The sequence below is a fragment of the Acomys minous genome (assembly GCF_964271855.1).
Source record: "Acomys minous genome assembly, chromosome: 7".
Taxonomy (NCBI): Eukaryota; Metazoa; Chordata; class Mammalia; order Rodentia; family Muridae; genus Acomys; species Acomys minous.
In genome coordinates, this window is record NC_140488.1 from 114765820 (window position 1) to 114779808 (window position 13989).

Here is a 13989-nt window from a genome sequence, read left to right on the forward strand (position 1 = left end):
TGCCCGGGCTGCGCGAACAGCTCCGCCTAGTGACGTCATCAGAGGGCTCGACCAAACCAAGCCAGGCAGAGTCCCATTTTTTCGTTCTTCGGGTTTGTTTCCCTTAAATTCAGACTTTTTTTGAGCCAACCCCAGCTCGTATATCTCTAAGATAAACAGATATCGTGAAAGCGGCAGGTTAATAACCCCCATCAGCGCCCGCGCGGACTCCGCCCATAGACGCGTCCCGCCCCCTCCTGTTCGCGGTGGTAGCTTCCGGTCTCGCGCATGCGTATAAAATAAGGTCCCCCACCCCCCCCACCCCCCACCCCGCGCCCCGCAGGCGGGAAAGGCGGAGCTGTGCCGCGCTGACGCCTCGTCTCCCCGCCTCCAAGTGGGCCGGTCGGCCGCTTTGGGCTGGGCTTCTGTGTGAGGACTGGTAAATGAACAGCTGGGCCCTGAAGGCCAAACGCTGTTGAGGTGGGGGGAGGTTCGTGGTAGCCGTTCGCGGCTTTCCCGCCACTGTGAGAATTATGTCGGAAAACAAGGCCTTCTTCTCGGGCCGCGGCCGCGCGCGGGGCCGCGGCAGCCAGCGGGGGCGTGAGGTGGAATGGGCCCCTGAAACCCGGGAGGCCGCTTTGCGGACCGTCACGGGGATGTCCCGCCTAGCCAGTACCTCAGGCAGCTCCAACTCTCAGTGGCAGGCAGCCTCCCAACCCTTTCCCTCCTCTCAGATAAACGAGCCCGTTCAGGTGCTGGGTGGTCCCTCGACTTCCACCAACCTCTCTCAGAGACTCAGTGATAATTCTGGCTTTAGAAATGACACCAACTCAAAGTCTTTTTCCTGGGACTTAAACGTCCGCAGGCAGAGTGATCAGGTCCCCAGACCTGCTTCAGACTCCTCCATCCTTAGCTCAGCCTCCCAGCGCTTATCTGGAGCAGGATCTGTCCCACTCCTGGACTCAGCCCGATCTTTTGGGCAAAGGTCCATGGTGACTTCTAGGCAAGTGTCCTCGATGACTTCCATAGGTAGTACTTCTCTAGAGTCGGAACTAGGGTCTGTCCCTCACTCACTGGTCAGCACTCCCGGAGGGACCACAGAGGAGCCCACTTCATCCATATTGTCTAGCTCCCCCTGGGGAACGGCAATCGAACAACCTATGCAGAGTGACACGTCCCTGCCTTCCTTAGAACTGCCTGACACTCTAGAGAACACCCCGCGAGTGTCGTCCGAAGACTCCCAGGTGCGCTCGGTGTCAGTCTCTTCTTGGTTAGGCACATCATCTTCTGTTCCTGCTTTCCGTTCCCGGCATCTGCTGTTTGATAGCTCATTACCTAGGTCCACAAGTTCTTCAGTGATTAACCCCCGAGGTTTGACGCAAGGACCTCCTCGTTTCCATTCCCCTCCAATGTCTACAGTAGGGCCATCCCCGACCAGCGTGAGGGGCTCTGCCTGGGTATCTCGGCAAAGATCAGCTCCGCCCCCGAGCTCTCCCCTTGTCATCGCACAAGGGCCCGCTCCGCCCTCAGGGCCGGGCTCCCCCCGGGTACGTGTAGAAAGATCAGCTCCGCCCCTAGACACCAGGCAAGGGGCGGAACAAGGGTCTGTTCCACCCTGGGCGGTCCCCCCTCTTAAACCCAAGTCTCGGGAGGTTTTCACTCAAACCATGACGGATCTGGAGAAGCCCCATACCACAGGCCACATGTTCGACGTAGTCGTGATTGGAGGCGGCATCTCAGGTCAGTTTGGATCCTTAACAGTAGCTTAAGGGGCCCTGGCTGACCAGGGGTAGGGGAACTTGCAATGTCCTTGTTGTGTTTGGGAGGGTCTTTCTCCTGCATGTAAGAGTATTACTATAGCAGGGCCCCAGATCCTGCCAGATGGGAGTTGGGGGCTGGTCCCTTTGCTGATGGTATGCACTGGTGGAGGGAGGCAAAATAATTTGACTCCTAATACTAAATACTAATGATTTATTAGCCCTTGTTGTGCAGTTACATTTAGCACATTACATGAGTTTCTTCTATCCTTAATAGTCCTGTGGGTGGGCAACATATTTGCTATTTTACAAGACCAAGAAACTGTGGTTTGAGAGTTTCAGTAACAGTCCTGAGCTCTACTTGCCTCCCCGGGAAGCCTCAGACCTGTTTTCTTCCTTCACTTCCAATTCTTGAGGTAGTTGCTTGGCTTCTCTGATTTCACATCCTGTCCTCTGAATAGAGCACCAGCATATGGATGTCTGTACTATTGCAGTAGTAGTAGGATGGATTAGTTCAGTTATGCTCGTCTCTAAAGCACCATTCCTTAGAAAACTGAGTAGGTAAAAAACACGGAGGCGGAGTCTTTTAGGAAAGGGTAAGGTTTTTAAAAGGAGCTGTAAATTTCAACCTACTCTTGCTGCTTTTTCAGAACTAGAATAAAAGTGTACGGTATTTATTGCCTAAAGGGAATAGAGCAGGAGCCAGGGGTAGGTCAGGGAGTGCCTTGTAAGCCCTTGCTGAGAGCTGCACTGCCTGCATCTTATCTTGAATGGCTCACCAAGTAAGGGGTACAACTAACTTTTTCTCTATTTTTCTGGAGACCTCTCAAATATTTGTATGTTAAATTGACACTTATATTGTCATATTGGAAACACTTAGGAATTATGTTTTGGCTCTAGGTAGAAACCCACGCTGACAGGTGTTAATAATTTCACAGATACCTGCGCAAGATCTAACTTAGAGGAAGAAGGACAGTAGAAGGGAGTAAATATGGTGTTCAGGGTAAACAGTCTTAATCACCACATTGGTATGAACTGTTGCTTTGGAAGTCCTGGCTAGTGGCTGCAACAACATGAATGTGTGCTGCAGCATCAAAGGGAATCAGATCCTAGTAGAGAGTAAGAGAAAGGAGCCATTTTTCCTCCCTCCCTCCCTCTCTTCTTCCCTCTCTCCCTCCCTCCCTCCCTTTTTTCTTTGCTTCCTTCCTTCCATAAACACTTGTTGAGTGCCTACAGTTTAGGGGATTGATGTTCTCCAAAACATGGTTCTTCTAAGCGAGGACCCAAGAAGCAATGTGATTGTTGATCATTAGACTATAAATATGATGATAATATGTAGCATAAATTGATTAACACTATACCACAATTTGCTGTTTTTCTGGCATTTTATTCTTGTCCTTTTCTTGGTTTGTCTCCAGTGTTCCCTTAAAGAAAGCTTTGTCTTTAAAAATTTTTTTTTGATGCTTGGTTGTGAGTTTAGCCTATCTCTCCATCCTATCTTCTTAAAAAATTTATGAGACAGAGTCTCATGTATCTCAGGCTGGCATCCAATTTAATGTGTAGCCAAGGATGAACTTTGATTTCTGATTCTCTAGCATCCAACTGCCAAGTGCTCAGATTGCAGATGTGGGGTGCCATGCCTGCTTTGTGTAGTGATGGGGATCAATGCCAGGGTTTTATGCATGGTAGGCAAGCACTCTATCAAGTGAGCTATATCCCCAGCCATGTCTTTTGTTTTTCTGTTGTCTAATGCTTGGTCTTTCACCTTTTTCATACCTGACTGCTAATATTTATTTATCAACAGAAGTGTATTAAGCATGTAGTTAATGAACCTTAAAACTTGAGGTCCCTTCTGATTCTCACTCTAAATAAATAACCCGCTTTATACTGAGTCATGTTGCAATTTTGCATTCTTTTTTGTTTGTTTGGTGGTGGTGGATTGAAACAGGGTCTTACGTAACAAAGGCTGGACTTGAACTCCCTGTGTTCTGCTTCCCACTCTAAGTGCTGGGGTTAGTGACATTTGTGTGCTATCAAGCCTGGCTTATTAATTTCTTATTTGTTAAAGACAGCATTCAAATTATATGAAACTCAACAAAAATCTAGATATATTTTTGGGGATTATTAATTAGTACATTTCTGGGGAGGAGGTAGAGAACATTTTTTTTTTTTTTTGCTCAGTAGTTCACATGCTTACTTATTCCAAATACCAACTTTCAGTCTGCCAGCAACAGTGGGAAAAAGGACTTGTTTTCCCTTAGTATCATTTCTACCAGTCAGATTTGAGAGATTTTAGCAGCCAAACTGACTAGAAACATGACTTTTTGTCTGTGTTGTTATCCAAAATGATTTATTACTAACATAGATGTGGCTGCCTGTCTGACTGAGGTATTAGGTCAGGTTTTATGCTTCATGAATAGGCAAGAGCATTCTTGTGAACTCCACAACATATCTGCTTGTGTATGCTTGGCCATATCCCATGATACGAGTCCCATGATATAGTCCCTCTGCTTGTTTTGACAGAGGTCTGATGTAACTCAGTCTGGCCTCACATTTCACATTTGTCATGTTGTTGCCGCTGCCATGAACTCATGATCCTTCTGTTTTTGTCTCCCAAGTGCTAGTTAAAGGTATTGTCACCCTTCCCAGCATATGATTCAAATTTGTGTATTCATTGAAGCATTGTTGAAGGATTTAAAAAATATTATTAAGGTAGGTTTTAAGCACAAGGGTTACAGACAGTGGCAATCTGGAAGGAAGTTAAGATACACCTCCAAAGCAAGGGTATAGGTTTCTCAAAGAAGCGGAGCTTTGTGTCAGTTTTAATTGCTTTGGAATATTCCAAAATTTTTTCTATTAGGATTCGCATATTCTTGGCATGCTACCTATGTGACTATACTCTGTAGGCAATAATTAGCATTTTTAATGTTATGCTTATAACATTTTGAAATCACCTCAAGGCTCTGCTGTAAGTCACCCTTGGCTTCTTATACTCTTCTTTCTCATTATATTCCACCATTGTTCTTTTAATTACAGAAAGCTCTTAAATCTTTAATTTGAATCCTTTTCATTCTTTAAACTCACATGCAATATTTTATCTTTTCATTGGTATTTAGCACTTAAATATTGCAGATTCAATATATCTTCTGCAGTTCTTTGATTCTTTTCTTGGATACCACTTTTCCCATAATTTTTGATACATCTTCTTCTCTATTTTATTTAATAATTTGTTTCTGAGACAGGTTCTTACACAGCAAAGGCTTAATTTGAAGTCACCATGCAGCCAAGGATGATCTTGACCTTTTTATCATCTTGCCTCTACTTCTTGAGTGCGAGGATTACAGGTGTGCCACCACGCCAAGTTTTATTTTTCATTCATTACTAGTAATGGAACATACATGCTAGGTGAACATTACACAGTGAGCTACATATCCAGTCATGTCCTTTTTTACATCTTATTATATATTTTTTCATGCGCTAGACAATAAACACTAGATTTCACATATGTTAAGTACATGCTTCTACAACTGAGTTACATCCCCAGGCCTTCCATACTCTTTTTTTCCGGTCCTTTGAACTGGACAGATTCCTCTTCTGCTTCCTTAGTTACCTTATCATGTTCATGCCCTCATCTCCGGGGAAGACTTCTGATTCCTCAAACTACCTAACTTTAATACTTTCCCAGTGGCTATGCTTTAAAATAATAACTCTCTCCCCACATCCATTCTGCATGTAGTATTCTCCCAAGCTTGATTGGAGTTGTGGTAACAGACAGATCCTGGTGACTTACTAGGCAGATAGTCAACAAAAAGGCAAGTCCCAGGTTCAATGACAGGCACTACTTCAAAAAATAAGTTGCTGAAACAATAGAGGTAGATTTTAAGCACATTTCTGGCCTCCCCAGGTGATCACATGGGTGAATGCACTATAGGCCCCCTACCCCACATATATGGTGGAGGGGAGGGAAAGATAGAGAGAGAAGTGTGAGAGGGAGGGTGGAAGGAGAAGAAACCACCACACAAATATCCCTTTGAAAACTATTTGACTTTTTTCACTTTTAAAAAAAGGTCATATTTTTATAGTTTTTTTCTTTTCTACCAACTTAACATTATATGTTCTTGAAACCTTTTCAGTGTCATAGGGCCTGCAGTATAATTTGGATTGATTATGAGATTTCACAGAAGTGGTAAAATGTACTATATATATCCCGGTGGATGTTGAGATGCATGTGTATAATCTCTGCATGTAGTAGAGGCAGTAGGATCAGGAATTGGAGGCCATCTTTGGCTACATACCAGGTTAAAGCCAGCTTTAGCTTTATGAGAATTTGTTTCAAGCAAATAAGCGAACAGAAAGATTATTTACAACTTAAGAATTTTAGTAGTAAATAGACTATTCAGATTGAAAGCTAAGTAAAGTAAGTTCTCTTTTCTTCTGTTCATTTTTCTTTCTGAGACAGTGTCTTATGTTCTTAAACTGGTTTCAAACTTATTATGTAGCTGAGGATGATTTTGAACTTCTGATTTTCCTGTATCCACATTTTAAGTGTCAGGATTACAGGTTCCAAGCCAGTTTTTATGGTGCTGAGGATCGAGATTAGTATTTGAATATCATACCTTTTGAAGTGAAGCTGTTGATACTAAACATGCATTTATTGTTTATATGTATTATAGATTATAAAGATCATTGCCCTTTTTTTTATTAATTTATTCTTGTTACATCTCAATGGTTATTCCATCCCTTGTATCCTCCCATTCTTCCCTCCCTCCCATTTTCCCCTTACTCCCTTCCCCTATGACTGTGCCCGAGGGGGACTTCCTCCCCCTTTATATGCTCATAGGTTATCAAGTCTAAAGGCATGATAAATTATGACTCACATGAAAGACTCATTTGATCAGAGGGTGTTCCCTAGTTTATCTATTAGCTCATTTATCTATACAGTAACTTATATAAGACATAGGACTGTCTATGTGACAGGGGTTTCATCTATGAATCTGAAGTGCTGCTGGTACTGGCTGAGCACCCCTAGCTTGAAGACAAAAAATTCTGAAAGTTTTTTTTCGTGCTGGCATAATGCCATATGTGGAAAATTTTGTACCTGACATCATGTGACAGGTCACAGTCAGAAAACACATGAGAGTATCGCATAAAGCTACTTTAAGCCCATGTATATATGGTTTATAATGAAACATAAGTGAATTCAGTGCTTAGACTTGAGTCCGTTCCCCAGTTATCTATATCTATCTATCTGTCTGTCTATCTATCAATCTATCTATGCAAATAAAATCTAAACAGATAATTTGAAATCTAAAAGGGTTAGGGTCCTAAACATTGCAAGATGAGGGATATTCAGCATATGCTTAAGGTTGGTTCCCAGGGACAGGGCACAGGGAGGGAACAGCAAATTCTGCCTGCAGGAAATTGCAAGGGAATTACTTTATGAAGGAAGTAATGATTGACAAAAGTGTTGTGGACTTTAGATAAATTATAAACTATAATGAAGATGATATTTAAATTTAAGTGAATCATTTCCAAATTAAATGAGTTAACTGTGAGCTGCGGCTTACATTAAACCCTTTTTTATTGTGTATCCATATTCATTCATTTATTCCTTTGTTCATCCATTTATTCATCCATCTGTTCATTCAATATTTGTTAATGCAGTGCTCACCATGTGCCTTCAAATTTTTCTGAGATTCTCTGTTTTCTGCCTTGACAAATGTTGCCTGGAAACTTCAGTATAATCAAACTTTTTATTATCCTTAGAATATTCAGTTCAAGAATTAGAGTGTGCAGTTATATAAGAATTTTGTTGGTCAAGGACCACATCACAAAATAGTAAGGAATTAACTATACACATTCTGGGATGATGATCAATATTAAAAGTTGGAAATGTCACTTATAAGAATAAAGAGAATGGGGCTGGAGAGATGGCTCAGTGGGTAAGAGCACCTCCTGGTCCTGAGTTCAATCCCCAGCAACCACATGGTGGCTCACATCTGTCATGTGAGGTGATGCCCTCTTCTGGCCTGCAGGTGTACATGCAGGCAGAACACTGTATATAAATAATACATAAAAAAATCTTTAAAAGAAAAAAAGAATAAAGAGAATGATTTGTGAGGTTTTAGAGGATAAGCCATGACTATATTGAAGCTTTGTTCCCATACTTATCTTAGGTTATAGATGTTATTTAACCTAGAGCCCTGCCTATGGGAATTTATTACTGTAACTATTTGAACAGTCTTGAAGGTGGTTAAAAAAGTTTTTCTAAACTGTATTTTGAAACACAGTCTATTAAAATAGAAGAGCAAAGTGTAGAGAATTGCTGAATTTTAATGAGGTTATGATGATGATGATTTTGCTGCAGGATTGTTCAAGGCTTTTAATATAAACACTGTTCTCCTGAAATTTATTCCCAAAAGAGAAGTATAAATATTCCAACTTTTATGAATGTTAATAGTTTTTCTTGGAGTGTCTGAGGATTAGTGTTCCATAAAACTTTTCAGGGAATTGTGACTTTAAACTCAGCCTTTCCTAGGGTGCAGAATTTTAGGATGTCTTTGTGGAACACTTGAAGTATATTTGAAATTTCAATAAAAGAATTGGGCAAATAATGAATCAAGAAGTAATTACATCCCCCAACTTAGGTGAGATTTGTTTATCTAAAGTGAAGATAAATGCTGGACAATAATCAAATAAACTGAGACTGTCTAGACAACCAGTCTCTTGAGTTAAGGGCAAATTGAAGTTAATTGCTATCTTAATTCTATTTATCACTTGAGACTGCACTGTGCTTTCAGCTTATTGAAATTGAAAGGACTGTAAGATTGGATTGGCCCTTTTAAAAGCACAGAATGATTTATCTGACAGTAAGCACAAAATTCAGGTATGTAGATAGACAGGAATGGTTGTATGTATCAGTAACCAGCGTGTATGCACACCGATAGTTGTTCTTTCTCTCAGCAAGCATAATACTTGTTTAAAAATCAGAAAATTGATTATTAATACCTACCCTAGTGCTCCCTTTGGCAGCACATATACTAAAATTGGAATGATACAGAGAAGATTAGCATGGTCACTGAGCAAGGATGACATGCAAATTCATGAAGTGTTCCATATTTTTATGTAACTATTTGACAGCAAGACAACCCTCCCTTTGGTGTTTGAAAAGTGGAGCTACAGCTTGGTTTGACATTTTTTACTGCTTCTATCACTAATAAAGTTATGACTTCTTGTTGGAAAAAAATTACTTACTGTATCCTTGTTAAGATTTCTTAGTTACCTGAGATAAAGGTAATTTAGGGGCTAGAGACAGCTCAGTGGTTCTTTACTGGCCTAGATAATGTGTATAAGCCCTGGGTTCAACCCTAAACACCAGTAAAACCCATCTTGTTGCAGGGCATGGTGGTACATAGTGTTTTTAATCCCAGCAGTAGCAGAAGCCAACAGACGTCTATGAATTCCAAGTCAGTGAAGGCTATATATATAGGAAGGCCTTACTTGAAACAAAACAAAACCCCAACCCAAATTAAGTAAGCAAGCAAACAAACAAGAAACACCCACCTCTTCTGTTACTCTCATCCCCATGAATGGAGTGTGGTTTTGTTTTCTTAGTATGTAATTTTTGTAATGGTTACAGCAAGCATTTGCACACCTACAACATACCAGGCTTATTCTAAGGAAGCAAAGATGTATTATATATTTGCATTTTCAAAAAGTTTCTATCAAGATGGCATATTAGCATGCCCTTGTAATTCCAGGACTCTGTAGGCTGAGGAAAACAACCTCAAATTTGAGGCCCACCTGGGACTCTTACTTGGCCCTGTCTGGTTTTCTCCTCATTCATTGCTATCTGGCCACAATAGCCTCATTGTTCATAACACATATAGAGCCTTTAGACATTTTATAGCAATATTTGAAAACAGTGTCCTTGCTCTTTCCTCATAACTCATTTTCACTGACTACCTTTTTAAAAATTAATTTTAACCCTTCCCTTTCCCTTTTCTTTCTCATTATTTCTTTCATTCTTTGGCCTACATAGTCTTACTACACAGCCAGGCTGTCCTCAAAGTTTACAGTCCTCCTGAATGAGCCTTCTCAGTGCAGCAATTACAGGTGTGTTCCACCATATCCAATTGAGATCTAGTATTTTTTTCTACAAGTGATCATTGGATTTTGTAGTGACTGTGGGGAGGGGTAGAATGTATAATGATATGCAAAGTAAGTCCAAAAATAACTATTTTTGGAGTGTAATCTTAGATATTTATATCTTATAATAGGTATCATCTTTTGTTTTCCCTTCCAAATCAACAACTATACTTGTTAACTCAGAAAAACTTTCTTGAAGCTGGGCATGCTGCTGCATACCTGTAATCACAGCACTAAGGTTGGAAGCAAGAGGATTGCTGACAGTTCAAGGCCAGCCTGAGCTGCATAGCAAGACCTTGTCTCAAAAACAAAACAAAACAAAACAAAACAAAAAACAAGAGAAAATGTCTTTCTTGTTTGAAAATGTTTGTCTGTGCTTTACCTGCTAAGCGTTAAAAAGTAACTCTTTCATGTCTTCTAACTTTTTATTTGTCATGAAAACTCCTTATTAGTCATTGTCTTCACAATCAAGGAATATTAGCATTGATTTTTTTCAGGATCATGGAAGAAATGTTTTACATACACAATCATTCTTTGATATCTGTGGCAGTTTGGTTCCAGAATCCCTGTGGGTACCAAAATTGGAGGATTTTCAAGTTTTTAATATAAAATGATATAGTTACATAGAACCTCTTTAATCATTCTATATGTTTTAAATCATCTCTAGATTACTTGTAATACCTAATACCAGAGAAAATCTGTATAGTTTTAATGCTGTTTATAGAATAATGACAAAAAGTTTGAATATGCTCACTATAGGCTAAATTATTTATTTATTTATTATTTATTTAAGTGCATTTTGGAGGGCAGGGTCTCATATAGCCTGGGCTGGCTTCAAACTGACAATATAGTTGAGGACAGAGGGCTTTGAAGTCCTGATCCTCTTAACCTTTACCTCCAAGTGCTGGTGTTATAAGTGTACACCACCATGCTACGCTAGAGACCCAATCACTAAAAACAAACAAGCAAAAAACAAAACAAAACAGAAAACCAAAAAGACTTCAGTCTATACTTGATTGAATCTAAGGATGCAGAAACCATGGATACGGAGGGCTAACACTAGCTGATTTTCTTAAATAACTTCCTATTTAAATTTCAAGACTAACTATTCAGATTCATATTTAGGGCCACTGGGGATTTACTTAATCTCACCATTCTTTATTCATATGCCAAAAATCATGCTTCTTAATAATACCAACCAGATTTACTCTTTGTGCTATATCACATATCTCCTGACAAATCCAGGGTAGCAGTGCTAGTGACAGCATCAAGTAAATGCTAATTATTAAAAAAAAACTTTGGTAGTTTTTCCTGTCTTTGGAATATATAGCATTAGAGATTATCAAATTACTAGGTTTTATAATCACTCTAAATAGCACTGCTTTTCAACCATTTTTATATGTATCCTGATATTTTACTAATATTATCTCTACTGTTACTATTTTTTCTAACATTCTATTTAACTGTTATTATTTTACCTCTGTATACGCTCTTTTTCTTTTCGAACAGGCGGTACAAATATAAACAGGTTTTAAGGTAGCATTTGAAATACAATGAATACAGGTTGAAAAATAAGTATATATACACTCTTGTCCTTACTCTGAGAGCTGAGAGTTCATGCAAGCATTGGCACTGCAATAATCATGAACACAGGAAGCGCCATACTTTGGTTTCTAGTTTTATTCCTCAACTAAAAGGGCTATGGCTCACTACAGAAATGGGTTATGGTAAGGCTATAACAGGCAGGAAAGATATGGTGAGCCGGGGACATCCTGTAGCACAAGAAAGTAAGGAAGTTCGTGCACATGTATAGAGGACACTAATAGAGGAATGCCAAAGGTCACATAAGAACCAATTAAAAGAGCTCCCAGTGAACAATTTGGATAATTTCAGCCATAAATAATATAGTAGTGGATTAAATACTGAAGTATAAAACAAGGATTTGTGAGTCTATACTTATGATTGTATAAATAAATAGGAAAAGAACCAAATCTGTACTGCTGAAGAATTCTCAACAATTTTTATAGATACAGTATTCTCAAAATGGTAGACAATTGAGAAGTAATGTGAGTAAATTTCAAAAAAATCAAAACATTTTAAAAAGCTAGACCATAAGTTCCTATTGTTTAAATGTATGGTATGCATAGCATTCCTTCCAAAGAGTACACTATATAAAGGAGAGTTACTGTGTAATTTTATAGTGGAAAAATCTGGCAAACTCTTGCTGAGCTAGGTGATTAAGGTTACCGTAAATGAGCACACCTACTGATAGCATATGCTAATCTACAACACTGTCTTAACTTTTCCCCTGGTATAATGTTGAATTTGAAATGTATCTTTTATAAAAGCTTTTATTTATAGATGAGACCTGTTCTTAGCTTTGAGCTAAAATAGCTTCTAATCTTAAGAATCTTAGAATCTACTGAGGGAAACAAGATCTAGGCACTGTATAATACAGATATAAAGCATAGGAGGTGGTGATAAAATTTAAGTTGGGGAAAACCTAGATACTTAAGTGCTGCTAGAGACATGGAGGTTTTACAGAAAAACATGCTTTTCTGTTTATTTAATTAGCATTTTTTAGTGCTAGAGATGGAACTCAGGGCATAGTACATGGTAGGTCACTGAGTCCTATCCCTGTTTATGCAGTCAGAATTTCTGGAAGAGGACTTAGAAGATTCCCTAAGGGTCATTTGACTACTCCAGAAAACAAGATACACTGTCAAAAAGATTACTTTTTTCTAATAGCTAATCTCTAATACAAGATGAATAAGCTAGTCATTTGAGGATCCTTTATGATAGCTTATAATAGTGGTCAAAAATTCCTAGGATAATAGCAAAATTAATAGATTGTATATACTATCCTTTACTTATTTCCTGGGTAGATCTGGTCAAATGTGGGATTTCTCGCATTTAGATGTTAACATTTCTTCTCTTTTATTTTGCCTCTAGGATTGGCTGCTGCCAAACTCTTGTCTGAATACAAAATTAATGTCTTGGTATTGGAAGCCCGGGATAGAGTTGGAGGAAGAACATATACTGTGAGGGTAAGTGATTTCAATACTTTACGACATCTCACTTAAATTATAAATGTGGCCACTTGAAGTCATAGCACTGGAGGAGACCTCATGAGATCACATATTTAAGCCATTAGTCTAAAAATTCTAAACTATTTTATTAAGCAATTAGCCTTTCTTTCTTCATTTGTTAGTCTTTCTTGGTATCCCAGGTTAGCCTTAAACTCACTCTATAGTCCTGGCTGACTTCAAATTCATCCTCCTTCCTCAGCTTCCATCTGCTGGGATTATAGGCACACATGACTATGCCCAACATGATTGCTCTTTTTAGCAAGTGCTTACTGTATAGCAATGACCTGATTTCAATCACTTCACATTCGAGAAACACAACAAATGTGAACAAATAACTTCATTACAGTGCTATAATTTCTATATTAGGGAGTCAAATTGACTATGTAGTACCAGAGGTAGTGCAATAGTTTGGCTGAACTAAAAGTGATTTTGTATCCCTACACACACACACACACACACACACACACACACAGAGAGAGAGAGAGAGAGAGAGAGAGAGAGAGAGAGAGAGAGAGAGAGAGAGAGCAGAAGTAAATGTAGGATATCTTTGTGTAGCTTTTTCCCTTGGCCTCTTTGCTCAGGTTGGGTCTGGCTAGATATAAGGAAGAAACACAGTTATTATTACATCATTGCCTTTTATACATGGGCCTACATTAACATTCTGGAAAATTGCAGGCCAACTATTGCTTTCTATTACCGTGTTTACAAGTAACTGAATCTGTGGGAGCTGATGAAAGCACATAGGGAGAAGATATAAGGAAATAAAGCCAAAGATGGAAGTTTGTGGGGCATGTAATAAGACAGGAGACAGAGGCAGAAGGCACTAGAGAAAAGCTATGGATGCTAAGAAGGAGGGCCAGACTAAAACACTGCTATATCAACCTGTCACTGGAGGGAAGAGGAAGGACCACTCAGTGGAGTCAAATGATATAGGATGAAGGCAGAAAAAATTTCTTTGCTATGGCAGTTAGGAAATAATTAATGAACCCCTTGGGTAGAGCACACAAATAGAGTAG

At 39.5% G+C, this 13989-nt stretch overlaps 1 protein-coding gene across 1 annotated transcript in view; it reads left to right on the forward strand.

Moving 5' to 3' along the window:
• The first annotated feature begins 591 nt into the window (after positions 1 to 591).
• LOC311601126 (amine oxidase [flavin-containing] A) overlaps positions 592 to 13989 on the forward strand; it is a 54121-nt gene continuing 40723 nt past the window's right edge. The window contains exons 1-2 of the mRNA XM_084788525.1: positions 592 to 1719; positions 12837 to 12931. Coding sequence (XP_084644651.1) covers positions 636 to 1719; positions 12837 to 12931 — 1179 coding nt within the window. The 5' untranslated portion in view covers positions 592 to 635. The remainder of the gene's footprint in view (positions 1720 to 12836; positions 12932 to 13989) is intronic.